This window comes from Taeniopygia guttata, chromosome 1A, assembly GCF_048771995.1.
Source record: "Taeniopygia guttata chromosome 1A, bTaeGut7.mat, whole genome shotgun sequence".
Lineage (NCBI taxonomy): Eukaryota > Metazoa > Chordata > Aves > Passeriformes > Estrildidae > Taeniopygia > Taeniopygia guttata.
The window spans coordinates 45,149,985-45,166,395 of NC_133025.1; the positions used below are offsets into that span (position 1 = coordinate 45,149,985).

The following is a 16,411-nucleotide window of genomic DNA, read 5'->3' on the forward strand; positions in this document are numbered from 1 at the left end:
ATTATTGTAATTACCTCCTTCCTTGCCTCCTGAACAGCAAAATTCCTTTTCTCCAACATGCTATAAAGACACAGGTACTAAGTTCACATATTTTAATTTTTCAATATAATTCCCATTGTCTGGTATTTGCCATAAATGTGAAGAATCCTGTTGACCAGGCCACATTGTATTCATTACCTCTTTCCTCTAGACCTGTAGTTTGCAATTTAATCATCTTCATCTGCTCCACATTCACCTGGGTTTGTCTTGACCAGACCTGACCTCTAGTATTTAATCAGGGTTGCAAACTGCCAGAAGACTGTCTCTGAGTGAAACAGCTCATCAAGATGCTATTAAATTACAGCTGGCAAATTAGGAAACGAATCAGAGACTGATGGACATTTGTAATTTATTAAGCCAAACCATCTCAGCTGGTAAGGAGCACAGGCTATTCCTCATCAGCTTACAAACCGTTAAAAACCCCAGGATTAGTGCTGGAAGGTGTTCTGGAAGACTGCAGTGCAGTGTAGAATGTGGGGCAGTAATTCTGCACTTGTACTCCCATTGAAACAAACAGCTGGGCAGTGGAATAACATCCTTTGTTATTACAACAGTGCCATCAAGAAAAGCACGCAGCTCTATTCCTTGGCTCAACTCTTAGTGATACAGTAACTGAGCTCCACCGGATAATTATTTCCAAGCTGTTTCCAGGCTTCAACAGTTTTGAGTTGTCATGGTGAGCTCACACTATTTGCTTTCTTTTTAACGAAGGAGTTGCCTGCCAGAATGTGTAAGGTGTGAATTCAGAGATACACTATGAATACCTTTTGCTCAGGCCCTGTAGGTGCTTTGGCTCTGAATTCTAGGATGCTGAGATGAAGTCCCACGGCTTTCTTGGTCAGACATTTCACACCTCTGTGCAGGCCAAGTGGGCATCTCTGCCCATGTCTGTGCCCAGAATCTGAGAAGGTGGGACACAGGAGTCAGTATTCCTTTTCCTTGAGCTTTCCTGGTTCTAGCCACCGTATCAACTCCATGAGGACACAATGAGATGACAAAATAGTCTTGTCCATCTGGTGTCTCTATGGGAAGCATATGGACTTGAGCCAAAGTTATAGGAGCCACAGCTGAAGGTTGGCGTTGGATGTCATGTGCATGCTGACATATGGTCTCATGCTCCAAGGCATGTTCGTACCATAGTGGCAGGATTAAATTTCATCTCACAAAGAAGCAATCATAGTGACAGGACACTGTCTTTGGGCAAGTGCTCACTAGCCTGGAACTGGTCATAGTTCCTACGAACTCCATTGTTTGTGACTGTAACTGGCTCTTCATTTCAATACACTTCTTTAGGAGAATCACCTTGGTGAACAGCAAGCCTATTCCAGGCTCCTTGCCAGTGCCTGTTGCTGATCAGCTGGTCACCTACGTCAGGACAGATGTGCAGGCCCCATCTCCATGGGTGCACTGCTCCTGCAGCTAGGAGCCTTTGCACTGCACAGTCTGCACTGCCAGAGAGACTGAGCTTTGGTGCCACCTCGGAAATCCTTGCTGCCAGACAGGTAAATGACTACATGAAAGCAGGCCATGTATAATTCAAGAACCATAAAACAGCCTTGTGTGCATACACAGGAAGATAGAAGAAAGTGACACCATCCTAAATCTAATGTGATATATGTGCAGCTTCCCCAGATTCCTCAAAAGACACAGAACATCTTTCTCTTCATAAAAAGGAACATGTGGAGCACCAGTCTTATCTATATTTTGATGCAGCTGCTGCAATGAAGCTGCTTCATCCCCTCAGCACCCACAGTGCAGATCAGCTGAGTGGAAGAAGGTAGAAGGTACCTTCTGCATAACTACCTGGTCACTACAGTGACTGCTTTACAATAAAGGTCTGAACTTAAGACTGTTCTGAGTTTGCATCTGAACCCACTGCTGCCATTATGTAGGACAGTGCCAAAACCCTGCATAGGCTTGGACAGAGCTGGTCCCAATTTCTCCTTTTGAAATGGGTCACAATGAGATGCAAGAGCAGCGGTGCCAGAGAGAGCAAGAGAGGGAGTGCAATCTTGTTGCTCATCTTGTTCATGGATTTTCTTCAGTTTCACTGAAAAAAAAAAATCACTCCCATATCCAGAGCTTAAACTTATTTTCATATTATAGTAGTACTACAAATTGTCTTAAGTAGGTAAAGCATTTCCACCTGCATATTGATTTTGAGTTAAAGGCTGTCCAGAGCTGCTAGACATTTATATAGAATGTAAAATAAAGTCCAACTATCAATCCAAATTTGAGATCCACCCTGCCAGCATGCCTACAAATCAAGGTAATTAACAAAGGCTTAAGAAGCAGAGAACTTAATAAAGTAATATAAAGTAGTGATTTATTTGTAAAAAGCAAATATGAAACCTGCAACCCTAAAGGGCCTTTAACTTTTTCAAGACAGGATTGTACCTCAATACCTTATTCTGTGCAGAACTGAGAGCATTAATTCAACCTTTGAATGCTCCTGCAGTGTAAAAACAAATAATGGTATTTCTGAGTACATAACCACACAAAGCAGCTGAACAAGAAATTCAGAAATACACCTAGAATTGTGTCCAAGTAAGTTCTTGATATACTGTAGCACATGGTGTAACACAGTCCCCTCTGAAAATCTTTCATCTCATTTATTTATTTCCTGCCAAGAGGAAATACACTGGTACTTCTACTTTGCCATGTTGACCAGTTCAGTGTGCTTATACATGTATTTATAACTAGATTACACAGCTTTCATACAGTGGCCAAAATGAAAACATATTAACTTTTAGGTTTATATGTAATTATATTTGATATTGCAAATACACAGTACAGAAACATTATTCAGCTATGACAACTCACCAACAACACCATACATAAATAAATTCCAACAAAAAGTTTATGAGCCTGTAAAATCTTAAGTCTTCATCTTGGCTTTCTGCTTTTGCAAATGAATCTTCAGTCCTATATTGATTTTTAATATATATATGAACACTGTAGCTGGCAATTCTCCTATTCAATTATGTATTGGAATCCACTTCATTATAAGAATCTGAACTTTTCCCCAAACTGGTAGCAACTAGTAATTCTAAATGGCACCAGACTGAACATTTTAAAACATGTGTTGGTACCGCCTACTATTATACCCCTAAGTCTGCTATTTATCTGAGGCTTATGAAACTTTGTTACAATAGTTCACAGAATTGGTGAAATCTCAGTTGGAAGGGAACCAGAAGAATAACTGAATTAAACTCCTGGCCCTACAGAGGGCCACCCCCAAAAGTTACACCCTGGGTCCAAGAGCATGCCCAAATGCTTTTTGAGTTCTGTCAGACTGGTGCTGTGACCACTTCCCTGGGGAGCCTGTTCCAGAGCTCAAACATCTTCTGGGTGAAGAACCACTTCTAATACCCAACCTAAGCCGCCCCTGACACAGCTTCAGGCCATTTCCTTGGGTCCTGTCACACAGAGAAGAGATCAGTGTCTGCACCTCCTCTTCCCATCATGAGGAAGTTGCAGACTGCCATGCAGGAACTGCCTTCAGTTTCCCCTTCCCCAGGCTGAACAGATCAAGTGTCCTCAGCTGCTCCTCATAAGGCTTCCCCTCAAGGCCCTTCAACATTCTCATGGCCCTCCTTTGGACGCCCTCTAACAGCTTTATTTCCTCCTTACAGTGTGGTGCCCAAAACCCCACACGGGATTCAAGGTGAGGCTGCATCAGCACAGAGTAAAGTGGGACAGTCACCTCCTTTGACCAGCTGGGGAAGAGCAGCTTGAATGAATCACTTTGACAAGATCATGCATGAGATGAAAAAGTCTAAGTCCACATATGACCAGTTAGTTTTGAAGCCATTTTGCCTTTTAACAATTTTTTACATACAATTATACAATCTGCCTTTTAACAAATACTTATTAACTTCTCTCAGTCCAAAAAGTTTAAAAATGCATTACTGACATAATTTAACACTTCTTGGAATAAAACTATATCTACAATCCTCGTGGTACAAAACTCTTTACTGCTCTACAATAAGTGGATGCCTCCAAGCTACATCATTAGTATGAACACTGCACTTGGGATACACCTGTAATGCACCTAGTTGAGAGTGAGACTGTTTTTTTCTTTTGCAGTATCTCTAAGCATTCCTATGCATTCCTCCTGCCCTTTAGATTCCTTTCAGCCAGAATTCAAGGATGTACAATTCTCTGAACACATGGTACAGCATGATGTGGATGTGCATAGAGACTGAATGCCTATAAGGTCTTCCATCACTACTAATTTTTTCCTTTTGAGTAATATCTATGTGCTTGTTCCACTGCAGACCCTCTGAAAGCAGTAGCCACACAAGAGAGGCAGAGCTGCAAGTCTCAAAAGAGCAGAGACTGAAGAATCTAAATCCCAAAATAGTGTTTGATGCTGACATGGTATTTGCCCAGGGAGTTTCATATGTAGACTTCTACTTCTGGAGGAAAAATGAAACAGACATTGAAAAGTAAGAAAAGGTTTAGTAGAAACAAGGAGATTGTCATCTAAATTCAGTTCCTTCTTTACATAAGGAATGAAAGGAGGAAGAAAGGCCCCAGATGCTGCCTGTTTTCAGTGAGTCAACTCTGCTTCACCTTCCTCTCCAGAGATAAGAGAATCAGATTTTATAGCAACTCCAACTTTGACATTTTGGTCTTCAGTCAGCAAGATATTTCACCTGCTTTGTGAACAGCTGGTTCCTCAGAACTTTGACCTGAAATTTAAGAATCTATTCCTAACAAGAAAATATTTAAGAAAGAAAAATAATAGGAAGGTGGCATGATCCAAGAACCAAATTTAAGTTCCCTTCTGCTGCAGTAAATATTTGACTGATTTAGACTGTTCAGTTGGTATACGCAACATCAGTGATTTAACACAGGTGCAAAGAAAGAGTCTGCCTTGTGGCTGTGCTCATACCAGTAAGTATAAAACAATCCCCTTCCCACCTGGTCAAGGAATTCCGATGTGTAAATGCCAAATGAAGTCTTCTGTAGAGAAGTCTCTTTCTAGATCAAATCTAAATTTAACTCTTTCCTTTATTTTGATGCAAACACATCTTATTCTCCCTTCATGTTCCTATGATAAATTGCGATGAAGGCAGCAATCTGATTGAAAATGCCACGTGCAGTATTTCCCATTTCCCACTGAAAAAGATGAACTCTTAGCTTCTTGAAGGCATCTCTCAAATATAATTAATAAATCTGTTCTGGCCAGGACAGCAAGATTTAATCTCCAAGTAAGAAAGGTCAGTTTACAGCAGGTGGGAATGGAGATAAGGAGACAGTGCTGTCCACTAGAGAGGGAATTTGTGAGAGAAAATAGCTGGAAACAAATAAGAAACTGTAAAATACAAAGGAGTGCAAATATATGAATAGAAAAGTGAAGTTCTTGACAAATATCCATAATTTTGTGTGGTTGCAAGAATCTGAAGTTTGGATGGGGAAAAAACCAATGTATAACCTTGACCCCAGTGTTGAGCTCCAGCTATTGCATCTGCATGATTTTCCCCAAACAAATCCATCATCTGCCCTGCTAGAGCACACTGCTGCACAACGCTGAGAAGCACAGTGGATTTCCAAGAAGAGTTATTAAGGTAAAGGTTCTCAGGTTTTTTTGGGGTTTTTTTTGGTTGGTTTTTTTTTTTTTCTTTTGTTTCTTCTTATGCTTGGTGGTTTGTTTTTGTTTTTTTTTTTTTTACATTATAGAAGATTTAGGATTTTCTTTCACTTTTAAGCTATAAGGACGCTGCTGTAAGCCTCTGCGGAGAGACATAAGGGATAGCCACATGACACTTCCTTTGAGAACTAAACCCATCAATTGCAATAACTGAAAGCCCTAGGAGCATCTACAACTAACAGTGAGGGATCTGCAGTCAGCAAACATGTCATTTTTGTTGTTTCTCTGTATTTATAAATGATTAAGGAAGATCAAGATTTTTTTTTCACTGATACACTTCTTTCATCCTTGTGCACCTGCTGACTGTAAGACATCCAGTGAATGTCAACACTTTTGAAAGCAGCATTAGGTAAAAGATGGAGAATCAAAAGCCACATTGATAGAAAAATTAGGTACCTAATTTGCATACATTCTCCATAAAACCATTATGTGGATTAGTCAAGAAAGATTAAAAAAATTGTGGGGAGTGACCTCCACCTGGTACAAGTTTATATGTGACATACTGCCCAACAAACCCAACACGTTCCAGATTGCAGCAGGTTATAGTTTTGCAACATGTGTATGGAATAACAAATAAAATACTAGAATAAAAATATTGTTCATAATAAACCCTATGTAAAGGTCTTGCTGACTCTGGAGACACTGGACAAGTGTAAAGAATTCGGCACCTGTGAGCCAGACAAATAATATATCTACCTTTTCACTCCTTTTTCTTGTAAGTGAAATGTACCTTTCAATACATTTAAAGTAACATGTGACTATAACAGAAAATAGCTTTTCAATGATAACCCAAGGTTACTTAAATACAATAATGAACATCACAACAAAATTTCAGGATGACTTTGGACAACCTGGACTCCCAATTCGCCAACAGCAACCTTCAGGAGACATCCAGAGGCAGAAAGTTTTGGAAAAAATATACATTTTTCTCACTGGGAAACAGGCTAAAATAATAATTTGTTCCTATTAAGTCAAAGGTTTTTGCTTTTGACTTGAATAGGAACATGATTAAAAGGACTACATAGAATAGATGAAATCCTGATTCAAAACTGTATTATTCAATTATCTTTGCAATGAAAAAACCCGCAAACCACAAAATAAACACTCTCACAGAACAATTGTTTCAAAAGAGAATGTAAAAAGAAATGTACATAAATCCCACCACTGTATTATATGTGTCCTGTATGGCGCTATAGAAAACTAGCACAACTGCATTATTTATTTTATATAGGAATTGTGTATTTTAAATTACATATGTTTTCAAACACTTAGGTTTTTTTCAGTTGTATAATTTTAATTGGCTAAAGTTATTACTTATAGAAATATATATTAAAATGCCTATAAATTATTTAGAGTGCCTTTTTTTATGTTAAGCCTTCTAGTTCAGTCAGACAACTTACTGAAGTTGCCATATGCTACTAAAGTGCCAAATTCTGCCCTAATTTCTCCACAGGCATATGCCTAAGGAATTAACTGCTAAGACTGACAGTTTCAAAACTGGATTGGAAGATGGTATGCTTGTAGCCTCAATTAAATCCCCAGAACACGTGTATGTGATTGTAGATCTTCCCTCTGTGTCAAATTCTTGGGGTTTTTTCAGAGGAGTTTAAGCCCAGGTAAGGAATGATTAGCATGTAATTAGCTGAAAAGCCCCAGATCTTCAGGAAATCTAGTAATTGTGAATTACTGCCAGCCCTTAGCTAAAAACAGCTTGCATGGAAATCTGTGTGCTGCACACATGTAACCAGCAGGAAATGGTTGTCTGATTGCATGAATTTTACACATCTTTCAGCTTTCTGATCTGAATGCCATGTCTTGTGCTCAGAGACATCTTGCATAAGAGACATATGATACACAGAAGAAAAGATTTTGCTCATTCATCTAGGTAATTGTACATGTTTGGTAGATTAGAAAACAATTACTTTCTTCATTAATTAATCATGCCAGCCTGTTGGGAAGGATGGATAAAAATAATTGCCTGGCAAAAGATTCACAATAGTACAGCCAGGATGAAAACAATCCCCCCTACTGGTTGGACAATGCCCTTACCTACAGATAGGTCCAAAAGTCAAATAGACTGTTCCATCTCAAACCCCAGAATGTATGGTTCACCCCACACCTGTAACCCTCCCCTGAAGCATCAAGTGTCTGTGACCCCATTGGCCCAGGTCCTGTTCCAGCCCACCTTGAAGCCCCCTGATAAGGGGTCTCCGAGGGGCCAGATGCCCTCTTTGAACTCCCCTCTCTTGGAACTGCCCCTCTCTTGGAACTGCCCCTCTCTTGGAACTTCTCCCCTCTCAGAATTCTACCCTCTCCTAGAGCATCCTTTCTACCCCTTGTCTCTCCCCTCCCCCATCCCCTCAGGCCTTGCCACGTGCTGCGTCTGGCAGCTCCAAGTAAGACCTTTCACCATCCCTAATAAACCTGATTTTCTAAGAGCAGCCTTCAGAGATCTCTCATCTCAATTCATCGAAGCCGTCCTGGAGCTCAGCGTTCCCTACACCAGCCCATGGTATGTTCATCATGGCTGTGAACAGGTGCGTTCTTATTACAACTACAGCTGGGAATAAATCAGGCTATGGCTTCTTTTGTGTTTCCAGCAGCAATGTTTCTTGGAGATAAACTACTGTAATTTCCTACAAACCAGTACCAGGCTAAAGAGCCACAGGAAAGCACATTCTTAACAGTCTGAAGGAAACCTAGCTGCTGAGTTAGACCCTATTCCACCCTTTAATGTAAAACATGTAAGTAACTCATAATTAAAGGAAGTACTCATGTGAGTAAAATTATCCACAGGATTATGTGAGTGCTGGATTAGACCATACATAAAAAGCAATGCATTTGACAACATGTTATATATTTGCTACTACATATTTAACATTGAAAATTCAATCTAGATTATCATATAAAAACTATAAATTCTGTTTATAAAACAATTGGATATGCGCATGCTTAAATTGTGTGGAAGTACTTTGAAACATACTCAAAGATTAATGAGAAACATAATACAAACATTTGGTTTTTTTGTCAGATACAACATGCAAAATAAAAATTTCTCTTTAAATTTTGGTATTACTTCAAATTAAGACATAAAACAGAATAGATTTCCTATTGAATATCAATGTAAAAGCAAGGAAAGGAAATGGGTAACAGTACATTACAAAAGCAAAAAGGGTACAGTACAAGCAAACAGTTATTTAATACTATTACAATAGAGAAAGGAGTAGGTTTACAAACTTACCCTCATCTTTGCACATGCATCCTGTGTTGACTCAGTGCCTCTTAACTCTTTTACCAGCATAGAACCTAAATACTAGAACAAACATACATTGAACTTAGATTAACTGAAATTCCAGAACTGACAGACATCTGCAGAAATGCACAAAACATGCTTTAAAAAACCTAGTGGTAGCAATCAATTTCTTAAGATATTGCTTTAGATCTTTTTCACTCTGCAGTTCTTTTAAATTATTTAAACTAATGTGTTAATCAACCCATAAAACAAGAACGCACAGCAACAAGTGTATTGAATCAGCTGGAGTTCTTTGAAGCAGTATCTGAAAGTCTTATAGCTTATCATTTAAGTTACTGAAATAACGAACAAATACTACAGCTTTCATCTTAAAAAAAAAATTGATTATGAAATGGAGAATTTGCTTTTTTTTAGCTGCCATCTGCCAAACTCCTATTGTTATGTGTGCAATCACGTGGATGAGAAGGCCAGCAGTGATCTTAACCTCAGTGTTCTCAATCTGTAACTAATTTACGTGCAAATAGAGCCCAATGTCAGCAGAGAGAGACAATAAATCTGTACTAAAACTAGCATAAATCATTATTGCTTCCTAAGGAAAGGCTGACCCTGAACTGTTATTTTGAAGCCCTTAGTGATCTGGAGGAGGCTGTGTGAGAGGAAGCAGCAGGGTGCTGTCTCCTGGCTCAGCTCACTGGAAAACACTGTGAGAATCCCTCAGAGGAGCCTGCTCATCTCCAGGGGTAACAAGGCAGGCAGTGCCTCAGCGACACAGCCCCTCTCCCCCACTGTGTCACTTGCTGGCACACACAGTTTGAGCCCTCCTGCACCCTGACAGCAGCCTCTGCTCCCCTGAGGTCTCAGTACCCCTCTGCACCATGGCTGAGTGGTGCTGCTCCTGCAGGGATGGAGCAGGCTGCATCATCCCTGCCATTCCCACCTAGCAGCGAGGGCTCCTGTTATGGCTACCTGGGCTGAACCAGAGCCACAGCACGCTCTGCATTTATCCTGTAGATGCTACAGGTGTGCACACCTGCAGGTGTGCATGTGCTCCTCGAGCTCTGTGCAAACGGGACCTTTCTGAATTTCTGTATGATGCCACATGCAATTCTGGCTTAACTGAGCAGAAAGCACAGCAAGGCCCCTTTCACCTGCTCTTCCCCAGGCACAGGGAATTTCTGTATTATCACAAGGCCATGGCTACTCTTAAGTCTCCAGTTGTAAGTGAGCAACATGGGAGCTGAAGATAAGTCATGCCACTGTGAAAATATGGTAAGTAGGCTGCAGGAGGAGAGAAAGCACTGTGGAAAGCACTTTCCAGAGGATGCTGCAACCCACCACCGCTGACCTGTCTCACTCTACCAGAAAGTCTCCTCTTGGAAAGAGCCTAAGCTGACCCAGCCAGATGGTGAACAGCTTCAGCTTAGGCAAGAACTTATCAAAAATAACTTCAGTTACAGATGAATGCAAGCTGGAACTGAACAGAGTGTACTGGTTCAGTTCTCTGGTCTCCTGACCTAAACTGAGATATTTTCTTTAAAGCCTTTAGTTTACACTGTGTATGGCAGGAGTCCCTGACCTGCAAGAAAATGCATAAATATTTCAATATAGACACTAGCCAACACAGCAATTAGTGAGAAACATTTTATAGGGCATTATAAATGGGCCAGTGAGCAACAACAACACTAGCAGATAAGCACAAGCATAAAGGAATGAATGAAGGGCATTCCTAGAGGACTGCAGATGTGAAAGATTCATAGACTGAGCAGCTGTGAGTCCAGCTGGGGGCTCGCTAGTGATGTGAATAGGGCTTTGGGCATTAATTTGATGGGACAGTTTGATGTTGCCCTTGAAGAAAAACAAAATATTTAAAGCAAGCTCTGAAATTAGAAGAGTAAACAAAACCATATTGAACCTAACTGTATTTTTATCTGAATCCTGCTGTCTGACACATTTGGAATCCTTAGCCTTCTCTGGGCAGGTTGCAATTAATGTCTTCAGTTTTTTGGTTGGTTGGATGAATGGTTGAGTGTTTTTTGTTTTGCTTTGGGGGTTGTTTGGTTTTATTTCTCTCATTTTTTTATAGACTACAGTAAAACAAATTGGTTTTTCCTTGAAAGCTACTAGTTGGTCAGGCACCACACTAAAAAAGCAGTGTTTTTTGCTTACGGCAGAAGAGGAAGAAAGAGAAGAGAATGAGAGCACCTGTCCCATCTGCACAGCAGCAAAAAGCCTCAGCTGAAGGCATTCAGAAATGCTTCTCAAGGTGGATTGTGGAATAGACACACAAATCACAGCAGTACCATCCAATTTAGTTGTCAGGAAAATCTAAAACTCTTGGAAGAAATTTTGCTTCCTTTTGACTTTCTGTGCTTTTGGAAACAGTTTCTTCTCAAACACCCAGGGCATGTGGGAGCAATACAGAGAACATCCAACAGTTTAACTGATTGATGTGGCATAGAATAAAAGCTACCCCAATTATAACTTACAAGCCAGGGTTTTACTCTATAAAGCTGAGGTCAATACAGCTCAAGGAGCTGAAACAAAGGGATGACAAATGGTCCTTAAGAAAGGAGGGACTTTCCTCAGACACCACTAACTTGGATATTCCTGGTTATTTCAATTTCATTTCTTTAATGATGCATCTTCCAATCTACTACAAAGGTTACATTAGATTATGAATTTACTGCTAGATTATGTAAAAAGAGAAAAGGCACTTGAGGTGAACATGTTCACTTCACTGAAAACTACAGAAAATATTTCAAGAACTAGAAGTTGCTAACCTTCCTTTTCAATCTGAAGTGAGCAAGGAGGTTTTGGACAGCAGGAGAACAAGACTGAGAGCAGTGAGATGGTCCTTGACCATCTTGCTGAGGAAGGCAGAGGTTCTAGTTACTGTCCAGGGATGATCACTACATGTACGGCAATTTTTAACCCCATGAGGGTCCGATGGAAGATACAGATGTGCTCCAGAAAGACAAGTCTGTAACGCTCCTTCTGCCCCTCCTTAGTGGAAGCCAGGGTCTGTCTCAGCAACCTCCCCAAAATGCAGCAGTATTTCACATACAGAGCATTATCCTAAAAAGCACCAAAGATCCAAGGCCCTTCAAGTGAAGAGGATCTCAACCCCACGTCCTGGACCAGCAGTTAATCCCCAGCTATCATCCTAAAGTCGCTGCAACTACTGAGCCCCTTTCCTTTGTACATAAGCTAGCCATAAGGTGGCCACCTCCAGAGAGGACACACAGCGGGCTGGCAGGCACCTTCAGCAGCTTCAACAATGCTTTACAGCAAAGTCAGAAGGGGAAATGCAGGCATTCAAAAAGGTGGGCTGAAGCTCCCCAGAAGCTCCAGTTCCCCCACCCTGTTGACAGGGAACTCATAATTTCAGAAAACTGTTTTTCATTAAAAAAAAAAGAAAGCCTTCCAATGACTTTCTGTACTGCGGGAGACCTTTCTTTCCTCCACAAACATTTATAACAGCCAGAGAAGACTAATTCTCTTTAGTTGTAGAGGGAAGCTCAGTTTCTCCAGGGATGGGAAGTGATAACTGCCTGCAGCCTCATGGAGTTAGAAATAAGTATGGCCTGCCCTGATGGAATGACTGCTACTGGTACTTCAAGTAGCCATCAGGCTGGGAGAGGTCTGAATGTGCCCTTGTTCCATAGATGGAAAACACTTGGGACCTTCACCTCCTTTTTCTCTATTTCCTTTCCCCAAAACACTTGTATAAAGTTCAGGTGAGGCAACACTTAATTTAAGTGCTGTGCACACAGCATTAAGGTAGGTATGAGGATCCCATATTATGTTTTATTATTCTTTCATAACTACTAGACAGGGATTTGTAAGAGATAAAAACTAGGGGCACTTGCTCTCACTGTCACTTCAACACACTTAGGCACTTACTCTTTTTCTAACACTAATGCCACATGGACTGCAATGTATCACACAATTCATAGCAAAAATATACTGTGCATCCTTGTTTCTCATTTATTACAATTACAGCATTTCAGAAGTAGTGACCTGTCTCTCTAAACGTGAATGAAAAAATACTATAATTGAAATTAAAACACAACAGCCTATCAAAATCCAAGTTTAATATATCTACCCCAAATCAAACAACTAAAATTATCAACACTTACAAATGCTTTATAATCGCATGACTGGAAGATGAGTTTCTCTGGATGATGTTGCCAATATTGTACAGGCGTTGATGCTGTGGCTTCATTTGGAGGTCGCAAGGTAATTGAAGGCTCTCCCCAGTCTCCTGTCTGAAAATCACAGTTGTTCAAGATGTAAGAGTATGTGCAGGAAAATTCACTATAAAGTAGCCCTCCACTGTTGTGCTCAATTAACAAGGATTTATTTTCTACACCTAGAGCCATATTACTAAAATAAGGGAACACAACTCCTACATTTTTCATTATTTAAATTATAATCCAACATCATCTACTGTAGTGTTTAATGAGGCTTTAATTAAATCTCTGCTTTGAGAATAAAATCATTAGACACCGGAAATATTCCTTAAAAATAAGTGTTTACAATACATATAATAGGATGAGAGCACTTGAAAAAAATCATGAGAAGCACAAAAATGCCTTTCAAAAATTCTGCTGTGTGTTTTACAAGATTTTCTGCACAGTTAATACACCTTCCATTATCCGGCACATATAATCAATAACTAACTTTCTTAAATGGCTAAATAACAGAGACTTTGCTTTGATCTGAAGACTTATTATACATTCTTCAAACACACGAGGCATTCTTTAATCTCTTTACGAATATCTACTTTGATCACCTTCTCTTGATGCCTCATTGTGGAGGTACTAACATTGCCCTTCCACATTCATCATTCTCATTGATATCGGAGATTGCCTTTCTGAGCTGTCATCTTCCCTCTTTCCTCAAAGCTCTCAGAGAACATAGGTAGGAGCGCAGTTTGCTGCCAAATCCCTTTGCAGCACACTTTTCTTCCCTCCAAAAGAGTCAGTGTAGGCATCAGTGCAGGAATGTCCCCAGCCTGGCAGTGCTGGTCTGGGTCTCACTTGCCATTTGGTCATGGCTCCATAGGACCTGAACTGACCTCTCCTTAGGGGCTCCTTCTACCTTGCAGATCCATGCTGCAAATGACTCATACATGGATTTCTCTTCCTAAGCCCTCTTCCCTCTGCCATCACTCTGACTTCTCTCCTATCCTTTCTGGCCTGGACTGCCTCTCAAATCTGCTCTTCTTGCAGCTCTGTCTTTTTGCAATTACACTTGTCTTTCCTGGTCCTCCTTCTTCTCCTGCCCATTCTCTCTCAAACTATTTTACCTTTTCCTATATGATTATTTTAGTTTGGATTATGTTACTTCTTTCTTTACCTTACTTATCTCTGTATTTTCTATGTATGTCATATTGTTAAAATATATGTTGAAACTAACAAGGAATTGTGATCAGCATTTCACACAGAACATGGCTAGAAGTTTAGACTTTTATAGCAAAAAGAAGTTAAGCATCAAAAACACATGAAAAAATCTTATTGAAGACATTCAAAGTCTTGCAATCTATCACATCTTACTAATTAAGTCAGGACAGAGTAAACACAACAAGTACATCATTTTCATGTGTCACAAAATAACAAAATGACACGCGCTTGCACAGCTCTGCAATGAAAAGCAAGAGATAAATCTGGAAACATCAACATTACCCTGCCAATATGACAACTTCAAGCAAGAGAACATCATAAAACAAATCAAACCTAGTTAGTTACTGTTGGCACCATTAGCAATTCTACCAATTACACAGTACTGTAATTTCTGTTTTGCCTAGTTAAGTTGCCTATATGCCATGGATATAACTTCAGCATCAGATTTTGAAAGGAAAGCAGCAGGAGCAATGACTCCAATTTTTGGTAGTTTGTATCCACAAAAGTGAATCCTTCTGGCTGCTAATGCATAAAAACTTTCTATCTTATTTGATCTGAAGGAGGAATCTAATTTCTTTATGAGGCAGCTCTTCTCATAAAATAAGATTTCCATCATATTACAAGGGGCGAGGATCTGCATCCTTAGTAGCTAAGTCTGTCTTTCACAACAAGAGAAGATGGATTGCACCTATCACAAATTCTCACAGTGTGCTCAGCTGTCTCTTATGAACTGTCCAAGGCCACAGCTAACAGACCACTTGATTTAGTTCTTATTTTCCTCCCTAATAAAGACACACTCCTGCATGTTCTGCGTAAGGAAGCAGAGCTCAGGAGGCACATCCTGGCTATTTAGCAAAAGGTTCCCGTGTGGACAGGGAGTAAATTCAGGATAAAAAAGCTACAAAAATACATCTTTTGACCACCGGTTTCACTACCAAGGGATGGCCATGAGGCAGGACCAGAACTCCTACCGAACAAGTGACCAGGGGTAGTGCTCCAAACTCTTCTGTTGCACTGCTCAGCAGGTGGCTTTCCTCACATGCAAGAAAGGGATAGCACTGGCAAATTAAGCAGGGTACATAAGGAGTAAAGTGAGTACGTAATTTTACAGTTTGTTTCCCTTTTACACATTAAGTATGAAAAGTATAGAGAACAGCATTACTGTCTGTAAATAAGCGGCAGGAAAAGGGGAACAATGATTAACTCTTGTTTTGGCTCAGTTTGGTAAAGAAATGAGAAATAATCTTCAACCAGGCTAATAAAACTTGTGTAGGAGACACTTAAGAGTGGGACTGTGTGGAGACCATGCTTGTATCCATTGAATGCTCTATAAATAAAATCATCTTACTACCTACTCCTTTTAAATTAGACAAAACAGAATTGCCAAGATTTCTATACATATCTCTAGGATGTTCTACACATGCAATAGAGCTGAGGTGAGGGGAATGCAGACATACATTTCTGCTGTTCCTGACAGACTACTGCCTGTGGAGGCTATTTATGTACTTCCATGTGTCTTGTAGAAGGAGCAGCTACTAAGAAAAGTGCATAAAATTAAACACATAGATATAGGTTATTATGATGAATGGACAAGATATTATACATAGTCAAAATTTTATTTTACAGTTGTATCACTGGTTTTTTTTAATATTCAGCAGAAGTTCCTTACCAAACTCCTTAGACTTTCAAACAGTACTACTGTTAGTATTCACAGCCTATTTAGACTGAGCTGTAACAAGGTATACATTCATAAATCTGTGTCTAAAAACCTCACCACAAGGAAAGGGAATTCTCATCTAACTGGCTCTAGTCAGATATTGAAATTCTGAGATTTAGGATGTGATGATGACAGCTAACATTAGGTAAAATACAAAATAGGACCATCTTCGACCTGAAGAGGACTTGAAACCACAAGGCTCAAGCCATGGTGGAAAAATATTAATTACTAGTCCTAAATCTGAGGAGTTGATGTGGAACAATTTATAGATGATATACTGAGATTCAGTCCTTCATAAGTATCTAATACACTTCTCAAGCAGTACAGAAACGTTAATA

At 39.9% G+C, this 16,411-nt stretch overlaps 1 protein-coding gene across 19 annotated transcripts in view; it reads right to left on the reverse strand.

Moving 5' to 3' along the window:
• The window catches only part of ANKS1B (ankyrin repeat and sterile alpha motif domain containing 1B), a 404,826-nt gene that overhangs the window by 15,284 nt on the left and 373,131 nt on the right, over positions 1-16,411 (reverse strand). For all 19 annotated transcript variants that reach the window (XM_030262159.4, XM_072923255.1, XM_072923243.1 and 16 more), the window contains 2 exons: positions 13,091-13,219; positions 8,940-9,011 (listed from right to left, as the gene is read on the reverse strand). In XM_030262159.4, coding sequence (XP_030118019.4) covers positions 8,940-9,011; positions 13,091-13,219 — 201 coding nt within the window. The remainder of the gene's footprint in view (positions 1-8,939; positions 9,012-13,090; positions 13,220-16,411) is intronic.